The sequence below is a fragment of the Euwallacea similis genome, chromosome 12 (assembly GCF_039881205.1).
Source record: "Euwallacea similis isolate ESF13 chromosome 12, ESF131.1, whole genome shotgun sequence".
Lineage (NCBI taxonomy): Eukaryota > Metazoa > Arthropoda > Insecta > Coleoptera > Curculionidae > Euwallacea > Euwallacea similis.
In genome coordinates, this window is record NC_089620.1 from 3,205,128 (window position 1) to 3,230,923 (window position 25,796).

The following is a 25,796-nucleotide window of genomic DNA, read 5'->3' on the forward strand; positions in this document are numbered from 1 at the left end:
GGATTGGAGACATTTTTCGCCATATGTGAAAAAAATACACATACAGAATCTACAAAATGACGTCATTTTATTATCAGAAATATATCTCATGGCAGCGCAATCGACCCATTCTTAGTGTAGTTGGAGCACAGGGGAGCATTCTGAAATACCCTTCTAAGTTTTATTTAATATTTCTTGATCTTTTTTTATTACCGTTATTATTTATTTGTATTGTGTTTATTAATATTATTGTTTTATTTATGTTCCCCAAAACTCAAAAAATTCATTTTTCCCAATACTCCGCTTTTTTACTTATTAGTTTACTATTACCCTGTAACACCTTAAATTGGCCTTTTAAATTGAGATAGGTAAGTATGTACTTGACAAGATATTTCATATCAATTACATAAAATGATAAAAAGGAGTAGCTCATAACTCAATAGCTTTTTACTTCTATTGTCCATACTGTAGCACATTTAATTGTATATAATAATTATAAGCATATAAACTAAGATGTAGAACTTAGTCTGACTTTATCATGTAATGAGGGGTCCAATTCTATGGCAATAGGTATATAAATAATACCTGCAGGCTTTTAGGAAAATTGGCTTGCATAATTTTTGTACACCAAAATATCTAGGAAATATGTTACAATACCCACCTTGGAAATACCTTGGAAATATTAGCTTAGGAAAACCTTGGATATATGCACATCAAAATACCTCACCAATTTGTACCTTGGGAAAATTACTCAGATCACTTAACCAAGTAACAGGTGGAAACCTCTAGTTACTTATACTTTCTTTCATACATTTTTAATTTGAAGTCAAAAAACTTCCCAAGAACGTCCTAAAATTCACTTACTTGTGATCAAGTTAACTTGAAAATACGAGTTCTGAAAATACTTATGTGAAGCTATATGGGTGTTAGTGAAATAACTTTCGTAAATTTAACCGACGATTAAGAACATCATTTTGAACAAAAAAGTTTTTGGGCGCCAAAAACCTAATAGTAAATAAAATGTCAAAGTTGATAACCGAAAAGCTATGATAAGCTTTAAAATTTGAATAAAATGTGGAAAAATGTACTTGACACATGTTGGTTGTTTGATATGTGATAAAAAACTGAAAATTATTCAATAATAACATTGCTAAAAGCAATTGAAAACTGAATAAGTAACATAAGCGGTAAAAATAAACATAAACGGCAACGCCGCACTGAACGTGGCCAAGGAAGAGTTTGTTTTTGTTTTGATTGTTTTCTATAGCCCTTATGAAGGTCGCTCGCCCACTTTGCGAGTGAAGCGATAAGGCATTGGAATGCGCAGTAAACAGGTAGGCCTAGCACCTCCAATACATGAGTCCTCCATAAGTACATGAGTTCTGTAACCATCTGCATTATGCTGTGGTCATCTACACTTTATCCCATTTTATGTGACATATGATCCTGGGCAAAGACGCCTGGCACCATGGGCATGTGGATCCCATTAGGGACCATCGGGAAGGAACCACCCTTATTTTTCAAATTTGTCACGGACTGTATGTCCTTCCATACAACATTTTAATGTGATTTCGTTCACGTTGAATGCATCTTCTGTCAGTACACGCGACAGATCATCGGCAAAGTGAATTTGGGCGAGCTTTAAGTGATTTTATTCCGACTTATTAACAACACCTAAGTTCTTTACGCGAGTATCGTGACGTGCTTTTGATTTATGGAGAGGCGTCACAAAATTCGGAAGAAACTGGGCACATTTACGGTAATCGTTATCCAGAAAGAAAACCTCCAGCTAGACAAACATTTGTGCACGTTTCCCGAAGGCTTCTGGATACAGGTAGCGTTGTTCCTACGTATAAAGGACGAGAAGTCGGTTCTGAAGCCGAAGAACGGATATTAAACCTTATTCAAAAGAGTTCAACAAGGCATATCCGGAGTGGAGCATGCATGGACTCAAATGGCGGACATTTCGAGCATTTAATGTAGCAAAAACAATAATAAATTTGTGTTCTTGAGTGTGATGCGAGTGGTGGAAAATGTGTAACGTAACATGTTATGTTAATTAAAGATAACAATAATTTCAAGGCAAATGACTTTCCAAAATAATAAAATAAGAATCACATCATTTTTAAATTTCATGAATTTAAGTGCATTTTGTTAATTATTTACTGTAAAACATATCAGACCCAAAAAAAACGTGTAAAAAAGCGAACCCACTTCATGCGGCTACTTAGGTAGATACGGAAATGAAATAAATACGACGCCACGTTGCCAATTCTCACAAAATTTCCGGGGAAATGGTTGTATTTACGACGTCTTTTGTATGGAACTTTTTTTGTTTAAATTGATGTTCTTAATCACTGGTTAAATTTACGAAAGTTAGTTCACTAACGCCCTGTATAAACATGCAGCAGAAATTAAAGAGATACCTATAAAAAAAGTCAGCTTTTTCCCATACCAAACTTGTTTCATTTTATGTTAATTGCTATTCATTTGTCAATATTTGAATCTCCGATACTATTTAGAAGCTTTTTCATCTCTTGAGTCTTTTCCATAGCCGCCAAGATTTTCCAGTTAAATCCAATGGAACATTATAACATACACACAACATACATTCACTCCTAGATTATTGGGAAACACCCTGTTTTTTTTTAAATCAATGATGCTTATAGGATGATCAATGGATAGTTTAGGCAAATGTAGCACTTCTTTTATTACAACTAAATCATTGCCTCCTTAACAACTGAATAGATGAACTTTATATTTTCAGAATTTAAGTATTCGGACTTTTCGTCGGTCCAGCACCATGATTGAGCCATCCACCAGTAAATCGATGTTAACAAATAAAATACAAAAAGATGTTTCATCTAAAATGCCAGATTTGTTACCTTTGAATAAAAAGAAAGCAGCCAGTTCCATTGTATTAGCTGCAGAAAACAATGACAATAATAACGTAGAAGCTAAGTTCTCAATGCTTAGGTATCAGAAGCCTCAGAATGCATCAACTAAAAAAAATTCTGAAAGTACTATTTTATATGAGAATGGCCAATCCAACAAGAGAAGTGGCATAAAGAAACTTGACAATTTAAACCATGATAAAGATGTAAACGCAAATGTGGCTATTGTCAGTTTTCAACATAGAACAATCAGTATGGAGAAACAGAAGTGCACTAGTCTTGGCACTAGTTCAATTGTTTCCATTGCAGAAGTTACTAATAATAGGAAGCGAACAGCTTTTGATTTGTTAAGTGCTACTCACTCTTGCATTGAAGAGGGTAAAATTAGAAAGATTGAGAGTGAGGAAAATAAGTACCTAAATCTAGAAAAAAATGAAAAATTATTTGTTAGGTTGGTAAAGATGGACATATCAGACAAGTTAAACAAAAGCTTTTCAAACGATAAAAATGACGCCAAACTAAACTTAAATCTATCAAGAGATTTACCAGTTTCTAGAGTATCTTTAGTGAGACAACCAACAAAAAAGGTTTCAAAATCCGAACTTCAGAAGCAAAATTTCATTAACATCAACAAAACAGAGAGTATGAAAATGGAAGAAATGCTATTAAAGAAGTTTAAGAGGTCTCAAGAAAAACAGATATTGTTAGGGAACTCCCGACCCACATCAGACACTAGTGAGAGTGACATTGAACCTTATGTATATGAGAAGACAAACAAATCCGTGTAAGTTTGCTTGTTTTAATCATGGACTTCCGAATGGATACACACATGATGAATTCCAAAAAGTGCATGCTGAGTGCGATAATATTGCCGCCGAATACTGCCTGTGCCTATCTATTGTAACATTACCACACAGTAAATCAAGAACAGTCAAAAACTCGGTCATATTTTCGCACTAGTGCAAATGCCCGAACACGGCAATAGTTAACAAGAATTTTGTTTATGCTCTACTTTTAACAGTTTTGTTCATTTCTTCTTCTCTTTTGAAAAATATTAGAAATTAAATTGTTTTTGATTTTTAGTTACGAAACATATGAACAGGTAGAGGGGGATAATGGCCAAATGGTTCTGCAATGTTTGTTGTGTCCATTTAGCGGAGAAACATTTAAGCAAATGTCCTTACATTACAAATTTAAGCATAGGGAAACTCCCATAGAAGAAATGCACTTTTGCAACATAAAAAGCTGCAAATTTAAAACCATTCATCGGGGTAAATTTGAAACATTTATCATAGATTTCCATTAGGTTCAGCTATTGTTCCATTTAGGCATGTTAAAATGGCACATGAGGAGGCACATGTTAGCCTCCGATAAACTTGAAACCGAAATATATCCGTGTACACAATGCGACAAAGTATTTGACCAACGTAAAGGGTTCCTTATACATCTAAAACATATGCACAAGGACCCGGTAGTCTCTGATTCAGACGCAGTTGATAAGACTGACTATCCGTGTGCCACCTGCAACTTTAGAACCTCGACCAAGCAAAACCTTAAGGCCCATATTTATAGGAGTCACATACCGGAAGAAGTGAAGCGCAAGTTCAAATGCAACATATGTGGATTCGAAACTAATTATAAAAGTAAGTGAAGTAGTACATTTAAAATTTTATTATTGAAAGTTGCGTTATTTGCATGCTTCATTCGCGGATTTGGTGTTTATAATAACCCTCATGGTGATTTTAAAGTTCAGCTTGGTAGTTTTAGGCACATACATTTATGATTTGTTACTTGATTTGGTGTTGTGTAGTTTTGGTGCTGGCCCCCTACTAGGATTCTGCGCTTTAGTCTTGCGTCCCTTGCCAGATACATTATCTAACATAAATAGAGGTTTAAATAAATTGCCAATGGATATTACAGAACTGAAGCGTCATAGCCGAATGGACTACTAATTGGCGGGTGGTTTGATTTTTTTACAACATACTATCAGTTTTTCTTTCGTTTTAATGTGTGCCTAAACCTAAACTGACATACATTTTGATTGTTCTTGTCTGTTCAGCTGTGTGTACAAAAACATATTAATTTAACAACAGCCGTTCAGGGATACATTTGAGGGGATTGAAACGTCATTAAAGGAATATAGAGATTAACATAACAACGACTAATCTGAACTATTGATTTGATTTTGCTGCTCTTTGAAAATTTTGATTGGGCGAAATGTTCTCTTCCAGGAGGGGATGATTGCCCTCTTTGTAGCATTTAAACATTCTTGTTCAATAAAACGTTGCAAATATTTTAAATTTATATTTCGACTTCAGCCTGTGGGCCTAATCCCTTTGAACGTATTTGGATTTTTAAAATTTTTACGGAACTGAGGTGATTTTCTAAATTTAAGTTACATATGATTTTCTTAGAATCCAATTTAGCCGACGGTTTAATTAAGATATTCGGGCAAAAAGATCCATCCCCAATATAGCAGGAAATAGAATTAAAAGAGTAGAGAGTAGAGTAATAATAAAACCGATAGTAACACAAAAATGAAAATTTTTTCTCAAATTATTGTTTTAGATTCATTTAAAAAACATTTGTCGCGGGTTCACCTTAAACAGGACAAATGAGACTGACGAATAACGTTCACATCAACAAATTATTTCAGGCTGGATTCCAGGGGTTATAGCTTCGGGATTCTTGTGTATTTAATTTATAATTTAATTTTCTCTTATTATCTGCTTATTATGAGATTGATTCGATAAGAAGCAAATGTGTTTGTTCCTACAATTACCCTTTCTGTGTGTAAAAAACACTATGTCTCAATGTATTGCACTGCTTTATTGAACGGTGCACCAATCTGATAATTTTTAAAAAAATAAATAACTAAGCAAAAATGTAAACGTAAAACGATCAGCGAAATGGTATTTGCAGTAAACAGGACCTTGGAGTTTTGGAACCAATTTAACACATTTGTAATAGAGATTTTTAGTTCAGTCTCAATTCATGCAGCGTAAGCACAGGATCAGGTAAATTTAAGATATTATGAATTTACAAAATATTTATATATAACCAAATAGGAATTAAAAAAAAAATGCTTATTAAGCGTGATAAAAAATATATGAGTGTATGTATAACTATTTTTATAAGAAATATTCGCACTTATTCATTCAAATTAAATATCTATAGAAATCAAGTACAGTACTTATGTAAATTAACATTTAGTACTCCAGTTAATATTTAATCCATGGGCCATGTTTTGTGCACCCTCTACTTCATATAACAATTCTTGACCCCTATTAATGTTCCGTTTTTCAAGAAGTACCAACCTTGGTAATGCATCCACTAGGACAGTGTTTGTATAGGTTGTCGCTCGTTATATGAGCCTCCGAAACATGCCAATCTCCTGTGTGCTGTCTATCAAAGAATCGAATTCTCCACCGATCACGTAGTAACTAAGTATGTCAAGGCAAGAAAGTACATACGAAAAACTAAAATTTAAGTACCAAGAGAACAGGAAAGATCCCTAGTAGCTTTAATTATTCATAATGAAACTGGAGAAGGTTTGTAATTTTTCTACTCATATACAGATGACAAACGTAAGAGTGTATTCACCGTTAAGAACTTTGAAAAGGGCGATTGTGTGATTGAATACAGTTGAGATTTTATTAACCTAATATAGGTTAGTGAAGAGAAAAGGCAGAATGCTCGAGATGAAACACTGGCTGTTATATATGTACTTTTTTAAGGGAAAGAATTAGATAAGCAGCAATCTTCACAGTCAAACTTGAGAATAGATACCAAAGTTAGTGTTTCTTCTAATAGAGAGCATTCGGAGGGGTCAAGAATTATTATATGATTATGGAGATTGAAAAAGAGTACCATAATAGTAATTATGTAGCTAAACATAGCTAAATACATTTGATTTAAAAGTTTATATTTGAAGAAAATTGTGCGTTTGTGGATATCTTTGAAATGCGATTAGGTTTTCATGTTTCTTTTTACTGCAGGCAAAAGTTTAGTGATTATGTCTTAAGATGTTTATTTGAATTAATATAAATGATTTAGGAAATTAAGAATGTGGACAATATAAAAAATTATACACTGTACACTTTAAAGATTATGCGTAGAACACGATATTTAAGGTTGAAACTGTATACAAATCATCCTCTATACTGTAATAAATGGAAATATAGGACGTCTCTTGAGTAGAAGCTGTGTTCAAAGTAAAGCAGTTACTAAACGGCTTCTAAGGCATTATGGCGTTCTGTAATTTTGTTTGTAATTAGTGCCTTCAACTTATGGACTGTTTAAATAGAAAATTTATATGAAAGATGTTGAAAATCAAATATTTTATTATATATTATTGGTGTTGCTGAACCGGGATCACCAACAGTTTTACTGCCGATAGTAATATACAGCGTGTCTGGTAAGTAAGCCTATTCCTTTGAATGAGCAAAGAATATTCCCTTAGAGCGACCTATCCACACTAGTTGCTTGCTAGTGCTCGTTATTCGGGATTGGTCGAATACCACTTGTGCGTGCGCATCTTAATAATACATCAGAAATGATAAGCCACTGATAAGAACTGTTCATTCGAAAACTATCAGCTTTCGCACAGTCAACACATCTTCAATCTATAATAAATGGACTTATACTCGACAAAGGTATACGTCTACTTACCCGAAATTCTGTTATGAATTTGTAGCTCAACATTTTATCTTCGTCGTGTAGAAAGAGGAATATTTTTATGATCGTAAATATTAGATTATCTTATTTTGTACGTAGAGATTACTTATATTTTAACAGGTAGCAATATAGATTTGAACATCTTTGGACCTTGTAGGTATACAAAAAATTTAAAGGGAATTCAATTATTAGTGGTATTTTATATGAAGTTCATGCCATGAAATTGCTTTTAGACCTTTTAGTACATTAACTTAATGTATCTTCAATTTGAATGTAGGAATAAGATAAGTTTATGTCAACCTTTTAAATTGACAATAACGTATAATTGAATAGCAAAAGTTCCTTTTTGCGATAGTGGTTTAAGGATTTAATGCTTGCCTTTATTTAAGTTTGACAACATTTGACAGGTTTTTAGTCATCTTTTTATGTGTATAAACACCCATTATCCCAACATTGCATAGTTCAATATCTTTTCCAGCATTAGAGTTGCTGACACTAGACAGATTTGAAATTTTCGGCATTTTAATTGCAAGTGGAATATAAAAGAGTTGTCCAACCGGGTCTCAAGCAGGCACAGAATAATTTTTTTTTATGTATTTTCCACACGGTTTTTTATAATTTTTGAGATTTACTGACATTTTTACTGTGAAGCTTACTGCATAGTAAAAATTTTAATATTTAAAAAACTGTAGCTCTTATTTTTGGAAAATATGATAGTTTTTTACAGGGTATCAATTTTTCGTTAGTTTTACGGGGTACAGGGCATAGATAAAAAAGGTAAGATAGGTAAGTTTCGATTTTTGAATTTAGTTTATTTGTTCAGAGACTCACGCTGTCTTTATTTGTTTCGTGCCGATAAACGGGAGATTTTTGAAAATTGACCATTTTCGACTATTCGCTGCATTTCGACTATTATTTAAACTAATGAGAAATTTAAAACGGTTCCTTAGAGACTTTTTCCGTAGAATCCAGTGGCGTACTCCGATGTTATTGTAAAGTTATATAGTTTTCAAGTGATTAAATGAACCTACATTTTTTAAATACGACACCCTATATAATTTTACGCCATTAGAGGGCACCTGTTTTTCTATTTTCACTATATACATATTCTTATTGCTCAATGTAAAAACGGAGATTTAGTTTAGTAATGATTAAATGCACAAGAACGATGTATAAAAATAAATACATATGTACGTCTGATTGACTTAAATATGCAACTGTGTCTGGGATCAATTCAAGTTAGAGTTTATTATCATTTGTTGCAATCAATTCTAAATTTGTTCTTATATCAGACATCTAGGTGTATTTCTAAGGCTAAATTACACGCCGTTGATCCAATGCACTTTCGTAAATGTCGAATGCATGGAATTGTCTTAAAGATCGGTCCAAAACACCACAACTCGAATTAGATATCCATACGTAATTGTATTGTTTTATGAATATAACAAACTCTATTGTTATAAATATCGCCAATAAAACAAAAAGAACTAAATATTTGATCATTACTCTCACTTCGCTGTTGAGTTATGTGAATCCCGCGTTAGTTTTTATTATCAAACTCGTTATAAGTTTGAAGCTTTATTGTCGCAAGGGACAGGAAATTAGATATTTAGTTTTTGTTTTGTGTGCTATTTTTTGTAAGTATAAAATTAATAAATACATAAACATCAGACGTGTTTACATATTTTAGAAGGAAATTTCACACCTACATCCTTTATATCCTACTATAACGGTGTTTATTGTGGTTGAGAACCTGACTGTCTCCTCGCTAGATCTAAAGAATTGCTCCTTTGCCGTTAAGATTGGAGCTCAAAAAGAAATTTAATGAAAAATTGCCTCATGGAGAGAATCTTACACGAGGTGTCCAAATATCGTCGAAGAGAGTCATACATTGCGCAAGAAAGTCATTACAAGGGAAGCAAAAAAGATAATTTGGTAGAAGCTCCAAAGGATTTATGTCTTTCTCTAATACCTGGTGTAGAATCGCGTAAATATAAGCTATTCGTGCACCTTGAATTCAGCTGATGCGCAGATCAATATCCTTTTGAAGGATCGAAATTAAACAGTGCTTGGCAAGAGCGAATTCTACTAAGATGTGCCTGGGACCTTTATTCCAGAGGGAAAACGATATCTGTTTTTTATTTACTTTATTTTGTAGTTTTACATTACATTATTACATATATGCTATATCATACGACAATCTTCAATGTACTTCATTCATATTAATCAGTAACAATAAAAAAAGACAATTTGACTAAATCTACTTTTTTGAAAAATGATCGCTGTACCTCAAAATCTTATCAAGAACGATTTCAAGATAACGCGATTTTACCTTAACCTTACGTAAACAAGTACAATAGCAAAATAACAAAAAGTTAACGTGATTCGACACAAATATGGCCTCTATTTTACCTGAGCCACTTTTGTAGTCAACACGTCTTGGTTCAGATTTCATCATGTTTTCTTAGGAGGTATTTTATGTAATGAACGAACGTAGAAGCTTGGTCATTGGAGAATCGGACACGACTCTAATTTTCAATGCTTCATTGTTCGCTTAGTTTGTAACGGAGCAAAACTTTCTTAAGTAGCAAAATTTTCATTCGAACAGAAAAAAACTAGGTGCTGCGAAAAACAGCTGTATAGAGGACTTATATAATATACAAAGCTCGACTGACAAAAATATTGAAAAAGGGTATAGTGAAAAATTGTTATAATACAGAAAATTAAGCAGGGTATAAAAATTAAAACACAGCTACATGCATTTTGTGCCAAAAAGAGAATCAGTTTTATCAGACGTAGGGTGGATATTAATATTTGTGATTTCTTTGTTCCTAACGTTATAAAAACACATTCACAAAGCCTAAGTGGGTGTTTCATCCCAAAGAATCCAAATTTACTTATCAGATTATTAGATGGATCTTTTGATATAATACGGGGTCTAGACAGGCTTTATTGGGATAGCTGCACCTGTGTTTCTGTGGATATAATCGGAAAATAGCTTGAAATTTTTTGTAAATGTCGCAATTTAAACCACAAGGTTTTTCCTTTATATTCAGCCCAAACAAGTAGAGCTGAATTATCATTTGCAGGATAACATTTCACCCAGAGAAATCTGTTTTTGCTCTATATCTCAAAGGATCTAAACACCCAACCGTTTTTTCTTAACCCTAAGCTTTCATATATACAGTACATTAGCCTTATTTCACTAGATTAATAAATAATCTTAAAACAAAAAGTATACATGTATATTAATACAAAACGAAATTTCAATTATGCACTGAACAGCTTTTAATAGTAACCACGAAAACGCCGTTTTGGGATAATATAACTTTCCTCAAAAACAATGTTCGTGATTTTTGGTAGAAAAAATGTGCGGAAACGAAAACAATCTTATGTGGTTTAGACAGTTGGAACAAATCAAACTTTCATACTTAAATATATTCACGGAAATTTTTTTACAAGTCCAAGCAAAAAGCTTCAATAGTGGATATTTTATTACTATTATTTACTCTACGTAGTTTTTAAATTAAAAACGCTAATTTTCTAAGGTTATGCAGTAAATGCTTTATGGCCAAGCTTAGTACAATAATTGCCTTAAAACGTACGAGTAATTTTTGGCATTTTCAATTATTACAGTTAATTGAATTTTACTATTTTGTGATATGTTAAACATATTGTAATATCACTGGATAACCTGTCTTCTTAATAAGTTATGATTTTCATTCTTTGTGCTGAACTATCACTGTTATTAGTATAGAACAAAGCAATCAGTAGTAACGGCTACCTAAAAATCGTGCGATTCACGTTGTGCGCATATTCGACATTATCAACATTTTACTCCCATTCATTTTCTACTTTTAACAATCTGAATTAGACAACTGTTGTTTGTTCGGTCTAACAGATTTGTCTGAATGTGTACCGCCTTTTACATCTCCACCAGCTATAACTCGCCCGTGGTTTTTTACGGGAACACAGATACAGCAAAGAAAGAAAAAATCTACATTCATCCATTACTTTTATGTATGAAATTGCAGAGTTCTTTTAATTGTAAGCTTTGAAGTACTAAGATGTTTTGTTAATCCGCATAATCAACCAAACGAGGGATGAAGAGCAATTATTCGTTCGCGTTAAATAATGTTTGCTTGCTCTCTCGTAATTCTATCTCGACCGTAGCATTTCCATAGAATGCTCGCTCGATGATGTGCGTTCGTGTACTCTAGAATCGCTCGCCCGTCTGATTAATGCGCAGTTTACAACGTTGCCTCTTTCAATTTTATGTATCACATTTCACTTTTTTATTAGAGAAGGATGCTGAATTTTTTTAATACACCGGGTGACTTTGCACTTCGCCAGAATCTCTTCACTGACTGACTTAAATTTTCTTAGCAAGAACCTAAGGTAACTTGAAAAATAATGGAATTCGTTCATTCAAACGGGATTGATCCAATCGAAGGTTAAATTTCAATGTAGAAAATCTGCACTGAAACCTATCTACGGATGTTCAACACATTCACACACACACACACACGCACATAAGTTACACAAAAAGTACGTAATTTTATTCAAATTGGCTGAATTATGGCGATGACTAATTTTGTGTTATCAGACGAAAATCAAGTCACACCAAATAGGTTTTAACAAAAGTCCCTTTTTAAGTAAACACTCTTCAAGATTTAAATCATGATGTATAAGTTTAAATGAAAGATTTATCATGGATTCGCAGTATGCGATATACATATATGCCAAAAATGCTTGTATCAACAAACGCTAAAAAACAGATGGCGAAAACTAAAACTTCTATGTGCGTCAATATTATTAACTCTCGAAGACTGTGAACAACTGTCTTTTACATATACATATACTTTGATATTAGACTTGTAGCCGGACCATAAAAGTTTTACTGCACATCATTGGCTTAAAATAATTACTTTACAAAAGTGTTCGACAACATTACAAAAAACATAACAAAACGAAACCATCAACAAAAAGCCCAAACTGACTTATAGTAAGTTAAAGATTAACTTTGCATAGACGCCATTTTTTAAAAATGGCGCGGCAGTATTTTCCTTCACCGTTTGCCGATGGTGTCCTGATGGTCCAGAATAATACCTCTGCGTTTTTACGTTGTAGATAAGTGGGGAGATAAAAACTTGTATATAACACATTATTTTTGCCACAATTTTCATTGCATTTAAACCCCACTCGCTACATAAGCGTAAGAACACACTAAGCTCGTTATGGCACCAAAATAACCTTCGGTTATCGTTATGACTAGCTAACCCTTACCGTATCAAACAGATCAAAAGTCTAACCTTAACGAGTTGATTCGAAATAGATTTTTCAAGGGTCTGGTCTAGACCCAAATAGGCCAAGGCCAGGCTTACTTTTTATTCAGATTCTTTAGAAAGCTGGATGAAGTTTTCAGATATAGTAATAAAACTATTTGGTCTTTTTTAGATGTCTAAGTTCTTTGTACTCTCCTAACAAAATATTTTTCAGATGTTGTGCAACAGAAGTGGTAAGCCGAGATTCTGACGATTCCTTTGGTATTAATTAATTTCAAAGTACAACACATCTGCAAGATTAATCAGGAACTACCCACTTCTATTTTTCATTAATAATTGCTTAAATGTACGTTGATCTGAATAAAAATCGGCTTGATTTCTCACCTACAGCACTTAAAGTGATTTCCAACTAATGAAAAACTCAAAATAAACGAAAACAAAACTAAATATAGAACTGTTTTATTCGGTTGTTGCAATGTTTTTAACAATTATTACTAAATAAATAGTCACTAAGTATACATACACACACATACATACAGGCCTCTAACTTTTTTGGAAATAATCACAAAATAATAACTTAAACCTACTACTAGCGTAAATACGAAGCTTGAAACTGTTTTATCCGTATAAAAATATAGTATAAAGCAGTATAGCGATAAAAAAGGAAACTGAAAATATTTATACAGTACACTATAAATAAAAATATATATAAATTACAAAATTGAAGTTACCTTAATAAAATGCATATTTCTGACAGTGCGACATGGCTTATCGATCCAGTCTAGAAGCTAACAATGCCTACACTCAACATGAAGATATGAACAATGAAGTGTAAACGACAAGTGACCGCGTGAAAAAAATTAAAAAAAAAAAAAGAATCACTGCGTGATGTAGGTGAGATTGTAACGGAAATTTTGGCTTTTATATGGACACGCATGCCCTTTAGTTCCAAATGCGGAGGAAGCTATCCCAAGAACCTGTACCAACAGCCATGCCGTTTTCTGTTACGCCTAGACAACTTACTCTGTTGTCGTGTCCAGCTAGGATACCTGTAAAAATGGTTAAAATATTCATATACGCATATACCATGAAGTTTCTTTGAATGTATGATTTTAATTTATATTTAAAAAAAAAGGAAACTTATTCTAAGTACTTTTAACTCGATACAGGCTGTACCAACATTAGTGTATGTACAGGTATCCCATGATTCGGTAGTCATAGACCAAGGGTGAGTTCCTGAACCAATTTCAGGTCAATGCCTTACACGTCGCAAAAACATCGCATCACCAATGTTTTTATACATATATTGATAAAGCAAAGTATGTATTATTTTGACAATTAATGATATTAATAACAATGTAATGATAAAAAAACAACAACCTTGATAGGTGACTAGGGTGGGTTTTTTTAGTATTTGTGTAATTTCATGGTTTATTCAAAAAAATCAATCGGAAGCGTGTGCAATGTTGATAGTAACACTGATGACAATTCTCGATGTGCGGGGATGTGCGATTTTTTGAAATTTAAAATAAAAATACGCTTGCTTAGGTTCTAGAAACAATGATACTAATAGGTCTTTATCTGACACATTGATTTTTTTTCTATGTTAACTTCGCCTATTTTTGACGTAATCTTTATCTCTCGTGGGTTACATATACGTATTTTCGACATGTAAGGCGTTTTGAATTTGAGATTATATAAGAAATTCACCGCCTGTCAATCATGGGGTACTCTGCATAATAGTGCTACAGAATAAATGCAAATTCTCATTTTAACATGAGGAATTATAGCAGTGAACAGGAAACTTGGTGTTAGAAATTCTAAAAAATATACTGGATATTTCAATAAAATAGAAGGTTTTTTCTATGAAACTAAGGATAAGAGAAGATACATATTTGCTTATTTTGATGCATTTTCGTGTTCCTTTAGATATCTTCCTGTATGGTGATACTGCTAACAATGTTATGTATAGTTTATTAGAATACCTTTCATTGATACCACCACATAGCCAGTTCACCTTTTCATTTTTGCTGTTTTTTGCAAATGCCACAAAAACACGAAAAAATTCGTTGTTCGTGTGTCCATGAATCAAGCTTAAGTCTAACAAACTTTAAATTGAAATTTGGATAGATCAACAATTTTCTGTATACAAGGGGTAAAAAAATCCCAATTATTAAGACAACAACAAAATTATTGATTAAAATTGAATTATTGATAAATATAATCAATTGATATCAGAGTTAGTTGTAGAAATGAAGCTGCACGTCTGAGATATGGTGATATTTTAATGTTTCTTACTGTAACAATTGATAAGAACTTGAGCTAATTCCAGACATGCATTTGTATTTCCAAGGCGAACTAGAGGTCGATTTTTGTTGAACGCGCATTATTTAACCGAGAGAAGAACAAATACATGATAAACATTAGTAGACTATGTACTTACCAGCTCTCTCAGTTTTCATTGAATCCCACACATTGCAGTTGAAATCATCATACCCTGCAAGAAGTAATCTTCCCGATTTACTGAAAGCCACACTGGTGATACCACAGATTATGTTGTCGTGGCTGTACATGGCTAATTCTTGATCCGCTCTAAACAAAGGGAAACAAATACAGTTATTAAAAAATCACAACCGTTTCACAACTTATTAGTCAGTAAAATTTGTGCGCAATTCTCACCTGATATCAAACAAACGGCAAGTCGCATCGTCACTACCCGTCGCAAAGGCGTAACCGTTCGGGAAGAATGTGACTGCATTTATGTCCGACTCGTGACCAGGGAACGTTTGTTTACACATTCCTTCCCTAATGTCCCACAGTTTTGCAGACGCATCACATGCGCCTATAACACAGTTATTGTTAAATAAAATAATATATAAAGAAATTAGGAGCCAATAAATGTTTTACTATGACGGTTAACTTTGGATTAGCTTCTATCGTAAAAAATAGTAATTTTTGTGTCAAATGCCCGCAATACTACTTTGGTGCATAAAACCAGAAGCTTTTTGACTAGGCTTAGCCGAATTATTAAAGTCAAGTCATCGCTATGTAAACTGTGTTCCTACAATAACAGGGCATTTTAGGAATATAGTTTATATAGTAAAACGAGTTTTTATTATTATTAGATAATTCAATATCATATCATAATGTCCCCATTCCAAGCGTAGCTATTAAATTAGTTTCGCTAAACTATTCGGTTTTGCTTTCAAATAATATGATTAAATATATCAATATTGCGGAAATTACTCAGAGCATTATTTATACAGATTACAAACTCAGATTACACCCTTAAACTAAATAGATTTTAAAACGTACTGACACCAATGCATTCAATTTCGAATGGCTGATCGATCGCTTACCTGAAACGAATGTGCGCATATCAGGTGCGAGAGACAAAGACATCACGTCTCCAGTGTGTCCCAGAAAGCTAGTAACCTGTTGGCCCGTTTCAATGTCCCACAGAGCACAGGACATGTCACCTGAACTGGTGACAATTTGGTTATCATCGAGAAACCGGCAACAAGACAGGTAGCCTGTGTGACCTGGCAGCTCTCGACTCACTCTGACGTTACCTAATTGAGTCAATGACATACAAATTTGAATTAAACAATCTTTGAGGCAGCTCTTTCTTACCTTCTCTAGTTTTTAGGCTATATATAGAGCATATGTTATCTAAACCACCGCAAGCGACATAAGAACCTGAGGGCGCATAAGCGCATGTCATTACCCAAGATGATCTAAGAGGTATAGCATGAACCTAAAGTAATAAACGGTTAACCAGCGTCAACAAAGCATGGGGGAAGGTTTAACCTTATTGGTGGTGTGACTATCCCAAACAATAAGTTTGCCATCTTGTGAAGCCGAAACCAGATTCCGGCTGTCCGAGCCCCAGTGCATGGCATATATCTTGGCTAAGTGTCCACGAAGGGTTCGGCGCGTGCGCATTTGCACTCGACCGATTGGTTCCAAGGTGGCGGTGGCCGCTGCCAGGTTTGTGTCGGCAGCTGCTTTTCGGGCATCCTATCAGTAAATTGTAACGTTTGAGAATTTCACTATTTTACGTTTAATAAGAACAAAGACTTATCCCATTATTTAATTACTCGAGAGTAGAGTTCCAAGCGTTCTATACCTGTCGTAATTTTACCTGACTCATTAAAAAAAAACAGCGAAATTAATTAATTTAAAATCTCTAGAGTTAGTGTTAAAAACGTATCGGAACGATTGAGAAACCCATCTCGGTAAGGGCATTGTTCGTTCAGAATTCAAATATGTAATGTGAATTGCGCAGAAAGCTTTCGAATTAATCTTAGATGGTTTGAAATTTTTGACACTCAATAATTTTAGTTAAACAACGAACAACAACCATTAATTTAAGAAAGGTAAAAACCTATTAGAGCTTATTAAGTAGGTATCAAGGTAACCAAAAATAATTATTGTTGACATGGCCGAAAAACTACGATATTTCAGTTCAAAGCTAAAGCATACTTCTTATTTACAAATCATTTACGCTAGACCAGGGTATAACTTTGTTCACAGCGCTAGTCTTTAAGGAATTGAATCATGTTTCTTTTGGTCGTTGCCATACGAACTGACAATAATTAATATAAAATGAGAAGAACTCAGCCACGTTCGGTCTTAAATTCAACTTCAACATTCACATGTATTATCTGGAAATAATTAATTAAGTTTGTTCGCTTGACTAGGAATTTTTCAACACGCCCTCTACATAACACCCATCAACATCTTTGACTCGCTCTATATATTAAAATTATCTTTGCCATCTTAACTCTTCCTGACGTTCCACGTTTATCGTTTATATTTAACGTCTCATTAAGCAACTCTCTTGTAACACGTCTACGCCATCAACCTCAGAGGAGTACATCTCCAACTTCTTATATCGTTTTCTTTGATATTGTCGTGGCAGAGTATAAGATTCATGGAATGAGAGGATTTCGGCGCATAAGTTAGGCTTCCAATTCTTCCAACCGAAGAGAAATTTCTATAGTGGATCAATAATTGAAACTCTGTAGAGGTTCTTAGTATTTGTATATCTGGTTTTTGTTGGCAGAGAAACGTTGAAAAGAACATTGTAAGTAGTCAGAAAGGCATTATATTATTGTCATGAGCAAGTACTTATTTAATTTATTTGACCCAGTCTGACAGCTCTGTTGCCGCACAAATACGACCTTAAAACGGATGCCAAGACGTGTCATAACACACAGGGGCTCAAATTTCCGCGCGTTGCTATGTATTAAATAAAAAACAAATAAATTATATTTATATATCTTTTAAACTTTAATAGGCAATTCATTCATCTACTCAATCCATTTAAATTCCCTTAAATCAACACATTAATCAAGCAACTCTGGATTGCTATTATCATCCACGGCATCTGCACTCTATACACTAATAAATACAATAATTCATTACTAAATAAATAAAAGTGTATATTGATGGAAGCTGATATAGTGCAGAACCGCCGATTCGTGAAAGAATTCCAAATACTTCCGTCTTAGTCAAAATGTACATATGTATGTATGTTCATGTGTTTGCCTTCACGGCTTTGAACATTGCTATCAGTGTATGAAAATTATTCCTCAGCCACGACATGTAATATCAATTTGTTTCACAAATAATAGCTCACGTATGTTTCCCAAGACCATATTAACTCTCTGATCCGTTCCCAATCTCGGTCCTAATCCCCTAATACGGTTCTTAGTATGAACAACTATTTAATTCATTAGCTAGGAAATAATAACTTTTAAGAAAATCTGCGTTATTAGCAAGTCTTAACGTTACGTCAGAAATAAACAGGTTTAACCAGGTTAGTTGGCAGGTTAGGTTATCAACGAAATTCGTACGTCAACAAGAAAATGTAGGTAAAAAGTATCTGGGCCACTTTAGATAAATATTTTTAATAATTCTCGGAATTTTAAATGCCTCAGACGTAATAGAAACTCAACATCATTGACGGATATTGATTAATTATTACAGTGAAGCTTATCGAAATTAATAATGCAAGCGAAATGAAATGATAGTCCTCATGATACGAATTGAATCTCCGTCCATATTTGCCGACCATACATCCCCAAACCGATAAATAAGTTTATTACTACTTATTTACTTCAAGCAATGAATCACATCTCAATTATTTCAACGTATAACCAATGGCGGTATTAATCTGAATAGCTCGTATACACTGTAAACGACGTTATAAGATTACAAAAGTAATCACCTATTTGATTTTATTATGCATTGTTTGAGCTTATCAGTATCAGGGACAGTTTAATCCCATCGAGCCACGTTTAACATGACAGGTTCAAAAAACGATACCAATATTTATATCATTAAAACGGTTTCGGAAAACACAATATTATCTAACAAGTTCGCGAAGCCCCAGAAATACCAATTCGTCATAAAAATAAATATCATGAGAATCGTGGCTCTCCTGCGAAACATGACTGAATTGTGTGAACATATGAAATTTTGTTCGATGGTTCCCTCAAATTAAAATTATTTTTGAACTCTGTAAATTGTTCAATCCGTTAATTGAACGCGAGGAAGGTAAATGAAGTTTCATTACCCGGATTGCATTTTTAAGTGTTTCAGCCTCCTGTCTTAAACTATCCAGCTCGTTCATACTGCTTCAGGGCCTCTACGAACAAAAAACCTGAAAAGGAAAGGAATTTTGTTAATAATCTAAAGCTTATAATAACAGTAATTGTAATGGAATATGGGTAAATTATGTCCGTCACATATCTACTGCTCAAGCATTTAAATCGCGTCTTGTGTCGAATATTTTAAACCCGTTTCGGTGGTACATTCTTGCGCATATCAAAGGCACACGACACACGTCAATTTTTACTTAAGTTGCTTGAGCGGAGGACCATGCTTACGTATATCGAGGTATTGTTGGTTAAATATAGGCACATAATTGTGAAAGCACGCTTCAATATTCATCTTTTCACGCTCCCAACAGGCGACAAAAAAATTATAATCAAGCTTCGATTTCAGCAGCCAGTGAACATTTTTAATGTCAACCCTAAGCGCAACTCGTGGAAACTGAAAACTTTGGTGCTTATTTAAAGGCGCTATACAAAGTCCACAAAACTAAAATACAAACTCTAAAAATATATCAAACTCGTAATTTTCCATATGCGGATCGTGTCAGCTCCCAAAAACGGACCCTGTATTATATGACCGTCAAATCTAAGGAAGTACGTCATTTTGGCGCACAGAGAATTTTGAGTTCGGTAAATGCGGAGGTATAAAGTATGGAGACCTATGCATGAAATATATCAACTTTGACACATAAAAGTATAGAGAAAGTATATGAAGTATATTGAAACGAAATAAGTTTCACTTCAAGCAGATTCTGCTTATTGTAACCAACGGTGTACTTAATTAAAAATAAATGTTTTGTGCCACTCTTCGCTAGAGGTCGTCACCCCGTTGGTCATAACTTCTTTGAAAATTTGCTAGAAGGAGAAACCTTTTCTCTAGCACCGTGAAGATCAATTAATATCAAGAGAATGGTATTTCAAGGTGATGCTTTAGGTACACTGAGGTTTTGTAAGTTACTAAAACCACTCTCTAGAGTCCCAAACCGTGTACAAGATGGATATAAGATGAAAGTTGGAATTGTTACAATAAACCATCTCATGCAAATGAATGACACTAAATACTATAGACCGAGTAAGGCACAAATATGAACTTTTAAAAACGGTTGGTAAAATGTCGAAAGACATATCAGTGGAATTTGGAAAGAAAAAATGTAAGACCATGCATATTTAAAAAGGCAAGTGGACACAACAGGACACCAAGATCTATCATAACAAATGCTAAAATCAATGGACATGTGCACGACATATAGGACCAGATTAAATTCACGAAAGCTGTTTAAGGCATTCGACATTCTCGTATTCTTTCAGACTGATGAAACAGTCTGCCACAGACTGGACAAATGTTGAGGTAGCAGTGAGAACATTTACTGAGGAGAGAAAACTGCATCCCAAGTGATATATTCAACGAGTGACACTCAAAAGGACAAATGGAGGTCGAGAATTGACCGCCCTACATGAACTTCCCACCAAACTAATAAAGTCCACGAGAGCATACTTTCATAATAAAGATCATCCGTCACACAAAACCATATGCGCTTTAGATAACAACTGTACTTCACTAAAGCTAACCAAAATGTAACACGTACGACTGGAAAATAAGACAGACGTAAAAAAAAACAGAAAAGGAGGAGAAAGAACTCCATGGACGGCACTATACGATCCTGAACCAAGACCAAATAAATAAATCAAAGACATACAAATTTTGCGCTGTTACACCCTGAAACAGAGGGTTTTATACTTTGAACATCAGATCAAGTTATATTAACTAATAACTCAATTGACTTGGCTCTATTCTGTCTATTGGAGGGGGTTACCAGTGAAACCGTCAAGCCATAAATTATGTTTTCTACCCCCCATATAATAACAATAATGTTGGCGCTGATGATACAGTCACCAACATCAAGTTGTAAAATCCTTTTGATGCAACACGTCCCGAATTAGCCACAAATCGCCCGACTTAACCTTTCCATGCAGTTGGGTTAATCTTGTCTATTGGAGGAAAGCTACCAGTGCAACCATCCGAGCTTTGAGTTGTCTACTCCACATGACATAATAATAATTTTATTGCCATCAAAATGACACCAATGATTACAAAGCAACGTCAATGGTATTTAGAATACCTACCTATTAATGCAAAACTATTTCTCTAAATTTTCTCTCCAATGCAATATAATGACAGGAAATCAGAGTAGGGTGTACTATATAAAATAATTTTATAATCTCGAAACATATTCAAAAATTGCAAAAATGCACAGGGTGTGCCACTTGAGAAATAAATTCTATGGTAAATGTTGAAACTGTATACTCAACTATATTTGATAGACAATTTACTTCATTTCCTAACACTTTAAAGGGTATTAGAGGTGTGAATATTGGAAATGGAGTTTGCACATTCAACAAAATTTTGTGGAAGTTCCTATATCTTGTAGCTGTTTTTTTTTGTATAATTTGTGCTTTATATATTGCCAAAAAAAAAGAAATCCAAATTTGTTAATAAAATAAATAACCAACAAAGCTTAATGCAGATAGATAAAATGCTATACCTATTGTAAAAAAGTACCTCTGTCCATACTAATTTTGAAGAGAAAGAAACATACTTTACTACTTATATTTAAAGTAACTTGATTTAAAGACTTGATGTCAGAACTGAAAAACTGATTCAATTTAAAAACTTTCTTAGTATAATCTTAATCTACTTTAAAAAATGTATGTGTATAAAGCAGTAATTATCTTTATGTATTGAACATTGAAAAATCAAGTTTAGGGTGAAAGGGTAGCTGTTAGAGCAGGTGACAAAATGTAGAGGGGCAATTTTGGTCTATAACCTAATGTTCCATTGTGGGATGATCCTGATTTTTCTATTTTTTCCAATGCAAATTTGTTTTCTCTATCAAATTATTAATACTCAATACTAACATCTCATGTAAACTGTAAAGAGGAAATTATGTTTATATCAGTAACCCTCTTTAAAATGTACTCTTTGAACTATTCCTTAAGTCCTGATCATAAGATCTGAGAAACCTACAGGTATATTGCGGTAAGTGTTTTTTAGCAGATACTAATTTTTTTAATATTCAATATTTATATGCATAGGAGTTAGCATTCTAGCTAATATATTTTATATTTTATGTGTATTGATTGATACCAATCACCTGGAGGCCAATATACCTGATATAAGGGTATAGGTGTCTTTCCACCACCTGTCTTTTGTCAGACAATGACTCTATCAATTTTTTTTTCACAAAGTCGTTGGAAACTTCTATCAAATGAAAGATAAACAAACATTCACGACAGTGGCTCAACACAATTCCACTGCCGAAGTTCACAGTATAACAACTATGAAGAGAATTACCAAATAGATATGAATGGAAGCAAATAGGTATGTATTTAGAGAAGCAAACTTACATAAAACAGCATTTTCTGATTAAAGCCTCTTTGAATAATATTTGGATAATATTAGAATATCAATTACTCAACATATTAATTTAATAAAATCCCATATAAGAGTAAATTTACTTAGATATATACATATATCAGTACACATCAAGCGTGGCCAAGAAAGGGGCTGTAGTGAGGTGATTTTCGTTCTTCCTATCTAGCATAAATGTGACATAAAAAATTACTTTAAAAAAACTAGGGTGTCAAAACAGAATTTGAAATTACAGAAGGCCTATCCTATGGAAAATTACATACAGTGCAATAAAATTAATTGGGCCAATTTAAACTCTCATACAGGGAGAGCAAAGCATGTTTTAAAAGCTGGTTTATTAGCTATCCGGCCGACTGATGTGGGAATGTAATTTTTGAGACACACCTAGGTATAATCAAGGATGGGTGTTTTTTCTAGTTGAACGCTTAAAAGTAAATTTGGGGAGAAGAATCATCTTATCCAAATGGCTGTCTACAGATTCCAGAAGCAAGAAGTGCCTGGATTGACCACAAATCGTGAAAAAATATTAAAATTAGGTGAATCTGACAGTTCTATTAGGAGACGCCATGACAGTCAATGCACCTGCTGGAAATCGTTCTTCCGTTTTTCAATTATTTCCAGCGCCTTGTAGGGCATTTTGGAATACATCGAAAAAATAACCACCACTTCGTAATTTCATGTATATTCAGTCACTCACCAAATTCCGGCCACTGCCTTCTATCTCTGGCTTTCGTCCGACTATCCTACAGAGCTGGTAAAATCACGAATACATTCGGGGATATGCATACAGTTTATGGCTATCCCACGCACTATTCATTAATTATTTTACACTAACAGGTTCATAAAATTAACTCTCACTACTCCGAAACAATTTTGCACAGATTTTCTTCGCGTTTTTTGTAAAATTTCCCTGATGAATTTGAGTCTTGGGTGCGGCGGTCCCGGTCCCTACTTTTCGTAACGATTATGGAGCCTGGAGTGACGTCATGACCGCCATTTTTAACAAACGCCACCTTTCGGGGTCATGGACACGTGTGACGTCATTTAGGAGGAACGCTGTACAGCATGTGCGAATAATAAAAGGGGAATGCAGCTATCTCTCTGCAGAGGGCGACACGGTTAAAAATTGAATTTTATTTTTTATGGGATTTGACTTCTATTCGCTCTCCTAAAATCAATGACCTAATAATTGTGGAAAAAATCAACATACCCGTGACAAAAAAAGTTGTTTTTAATCTGGGACGAAATAAAAAAAATGAGAAGGGGGGGGGGGGGGTACTAAGTGTAGTCAGCCATGAGTTTAGAAACAAACATTAAAGATAACTTAGATTGGTCTCCTAAAATTGCAACTCTTTACCCGTTTAAGTTACCTTGTAACTCTGATGGTTTCCGAGATACCTTCGTGAACCAAAAAAAATCAGCTTTCAGATACGCTAAATTAGTGTAAAAATTTACACAATAATTCTTAAGGTCATCTTCCACCGATCTCCCTTTAATAAAAATTTAATTCACTGTTTAATTTAGAGACTTTTTTGGCTCTTGTCTTTTTTGTCGTATCTACGTATCTTACCGCTTTCGAGTTATTACTGATCTTGCAACGGTAAGGCCTCCAAACGTTGCAAATTGCAACGTACGTATAAAAATATGGTGTTTCATCATTACGTCGAGGAAATTATCGCCTTGCGAAGCGTTTCACAATCATTCGACTCAGTTAGTTTTGCATGTCCTAAAAAATAAAATACACCCTGGGACCTATAAAGAAAAAAGTTTAAAACATTTGAAAATTCTAACACTCTGTATCTAGAACGGAATCTTTACGGCCCCATGTTTATACATATACATAAGTTCACTTTCCTGACCTTATTTTTGGTTAAGGAATGTATCCTTAAATATTAGGCCATCAATTTGGAAACATCTTGTATAGCAAAAAAATATATATTTATTTTTTAAGCTTAAACATGTAACTCTCTTCAAATTAATATGAACATAAGGGCAGCGAATTTTTACGGAATCGAATTAATCGACTCTGTGAATTCAAAATTTGCCGTAGATATAAGTTACACTGTATTTTCAAAAAATTTGCAGTTGCAGAATTTTGAATTCAGTGCAGTTTCAACTTAAATCTACTCCGAGTAAGAAACAAAAAATGCGAATTTTCTGAAAATCTCTATTTTTGCGTTAAAATCCAATTAAAGTTAAGTGAAATTGTCGTTAATTGTTAAGTACATGTTCATTGCACATGCGTAAAGACGACTGTTTTCTACTGGGTTACTTAAGTTTGGCTGGAACATTTTTTGTTATCATAGCAACGTGAAACAGATAAAATAACTCAATTTGAGCATCTTTGGAAAGCCGCTATCTTGGTTGCGTTGACAGCAGAGACTTGAAACTCGGGAGTTATAAAGTACATTAAATTACCTTCAAAATGAGGTGTCACTCGCACCCATTTCCATTTCAGATTGTGGGGATGAACACCTTCCCACTTAAGGGGTTGCAGATAGGGAAGTCCGAATTAGCCTAAAATGTTTCCTCCTCAAAAATAAGTTTTAAATGTCCGAGCATTTTTTTATAAATTCTCTTAGCTGATCAGAACTGCGCTTGTTTTGTTTTCAAACGGCCACCCTGTATAATAACTTTCTTCGGTATGTCGATTGCCGTCTTCTAGATTTCACTAGCAGCTTCTTTTACGTTCACTTTGAGTAATATGTACGTTGTACGAGGCCAACGAATTATAGTGGGTTAAAATTTCACATTTTTGCAGAGCATTTATTTTTATTTACCCTGTATAGCATTAAAAAATTGTTTTAATTAACGATCGACCTATGTACGTACCTCTGGAGAAAACGGTCTTTCACATTCTCGCAAGTTATGACTCTAGGTACAGCCGTATCCGAGATGTAACACCTCA

General features: G+C 33.9%; 2 protein-coding genes across 2 annotated transcripts; one reads left to right on the forward strand and one right to left on the reverse strand.

Annotated features, from left to right (window-relative positions):
• The first annotated feature begins 233 nt into the window (after positions 1-233).
• Positions 234-9,187, forward strand: LOC136412700 (myoneurin-like). Its single transcript, XM_066395869.1, has 5 exons — positions 234-347; positions 2,747-3,657; positions 3,957-4,144; positions 4,202-4,516; positions 5,442-9,187. The coding sequence occupies exons 2-5, from the start codon at positions 2,783-2,785 to the stop codon at positions 5,489-5,491; spliced, it is 1,428 nt and encodes a 475-aa protein (XP_066251966.1). The 5' UTR covers positions 234-347; positions 2,747-2,782; the 3' UTR covers positions 5,492-9,187.
• A 495-nt stretch (positions 9,188-9,682) lies between these two features.
• Positions 9,683-23,870, reverse strand: Gbeta13F (guanine nucleotide-binding protein subunit beta-1). Its single transcript, XM_066395875.1, has 8 exons — positions 23,586-23,870; positions 19,419-19,505; positions 16,646-16,855; positions 16,469-16,592; positions 16,195-16,407; positions 15,515-15,677; positions 15,279-15,427; positions 9,683-13,884 (listed from the first exon to the last, which is right to left on the reverse strand). Exons 2-8 carry the CDS (start codon positions 19,473-19,475, stop codon positions 13,778-13,780), a joined length of 1,023 nt encoding a protein of 340 aa, XP_066251972.1. The 5' UTR covers positions 19,476-19,505; positions 23,586-23,870; the 3' UTR covers positions 9,683-13,777.
• Positions 23,871-25,796: the final 1,926 nt, after the last annotated feature.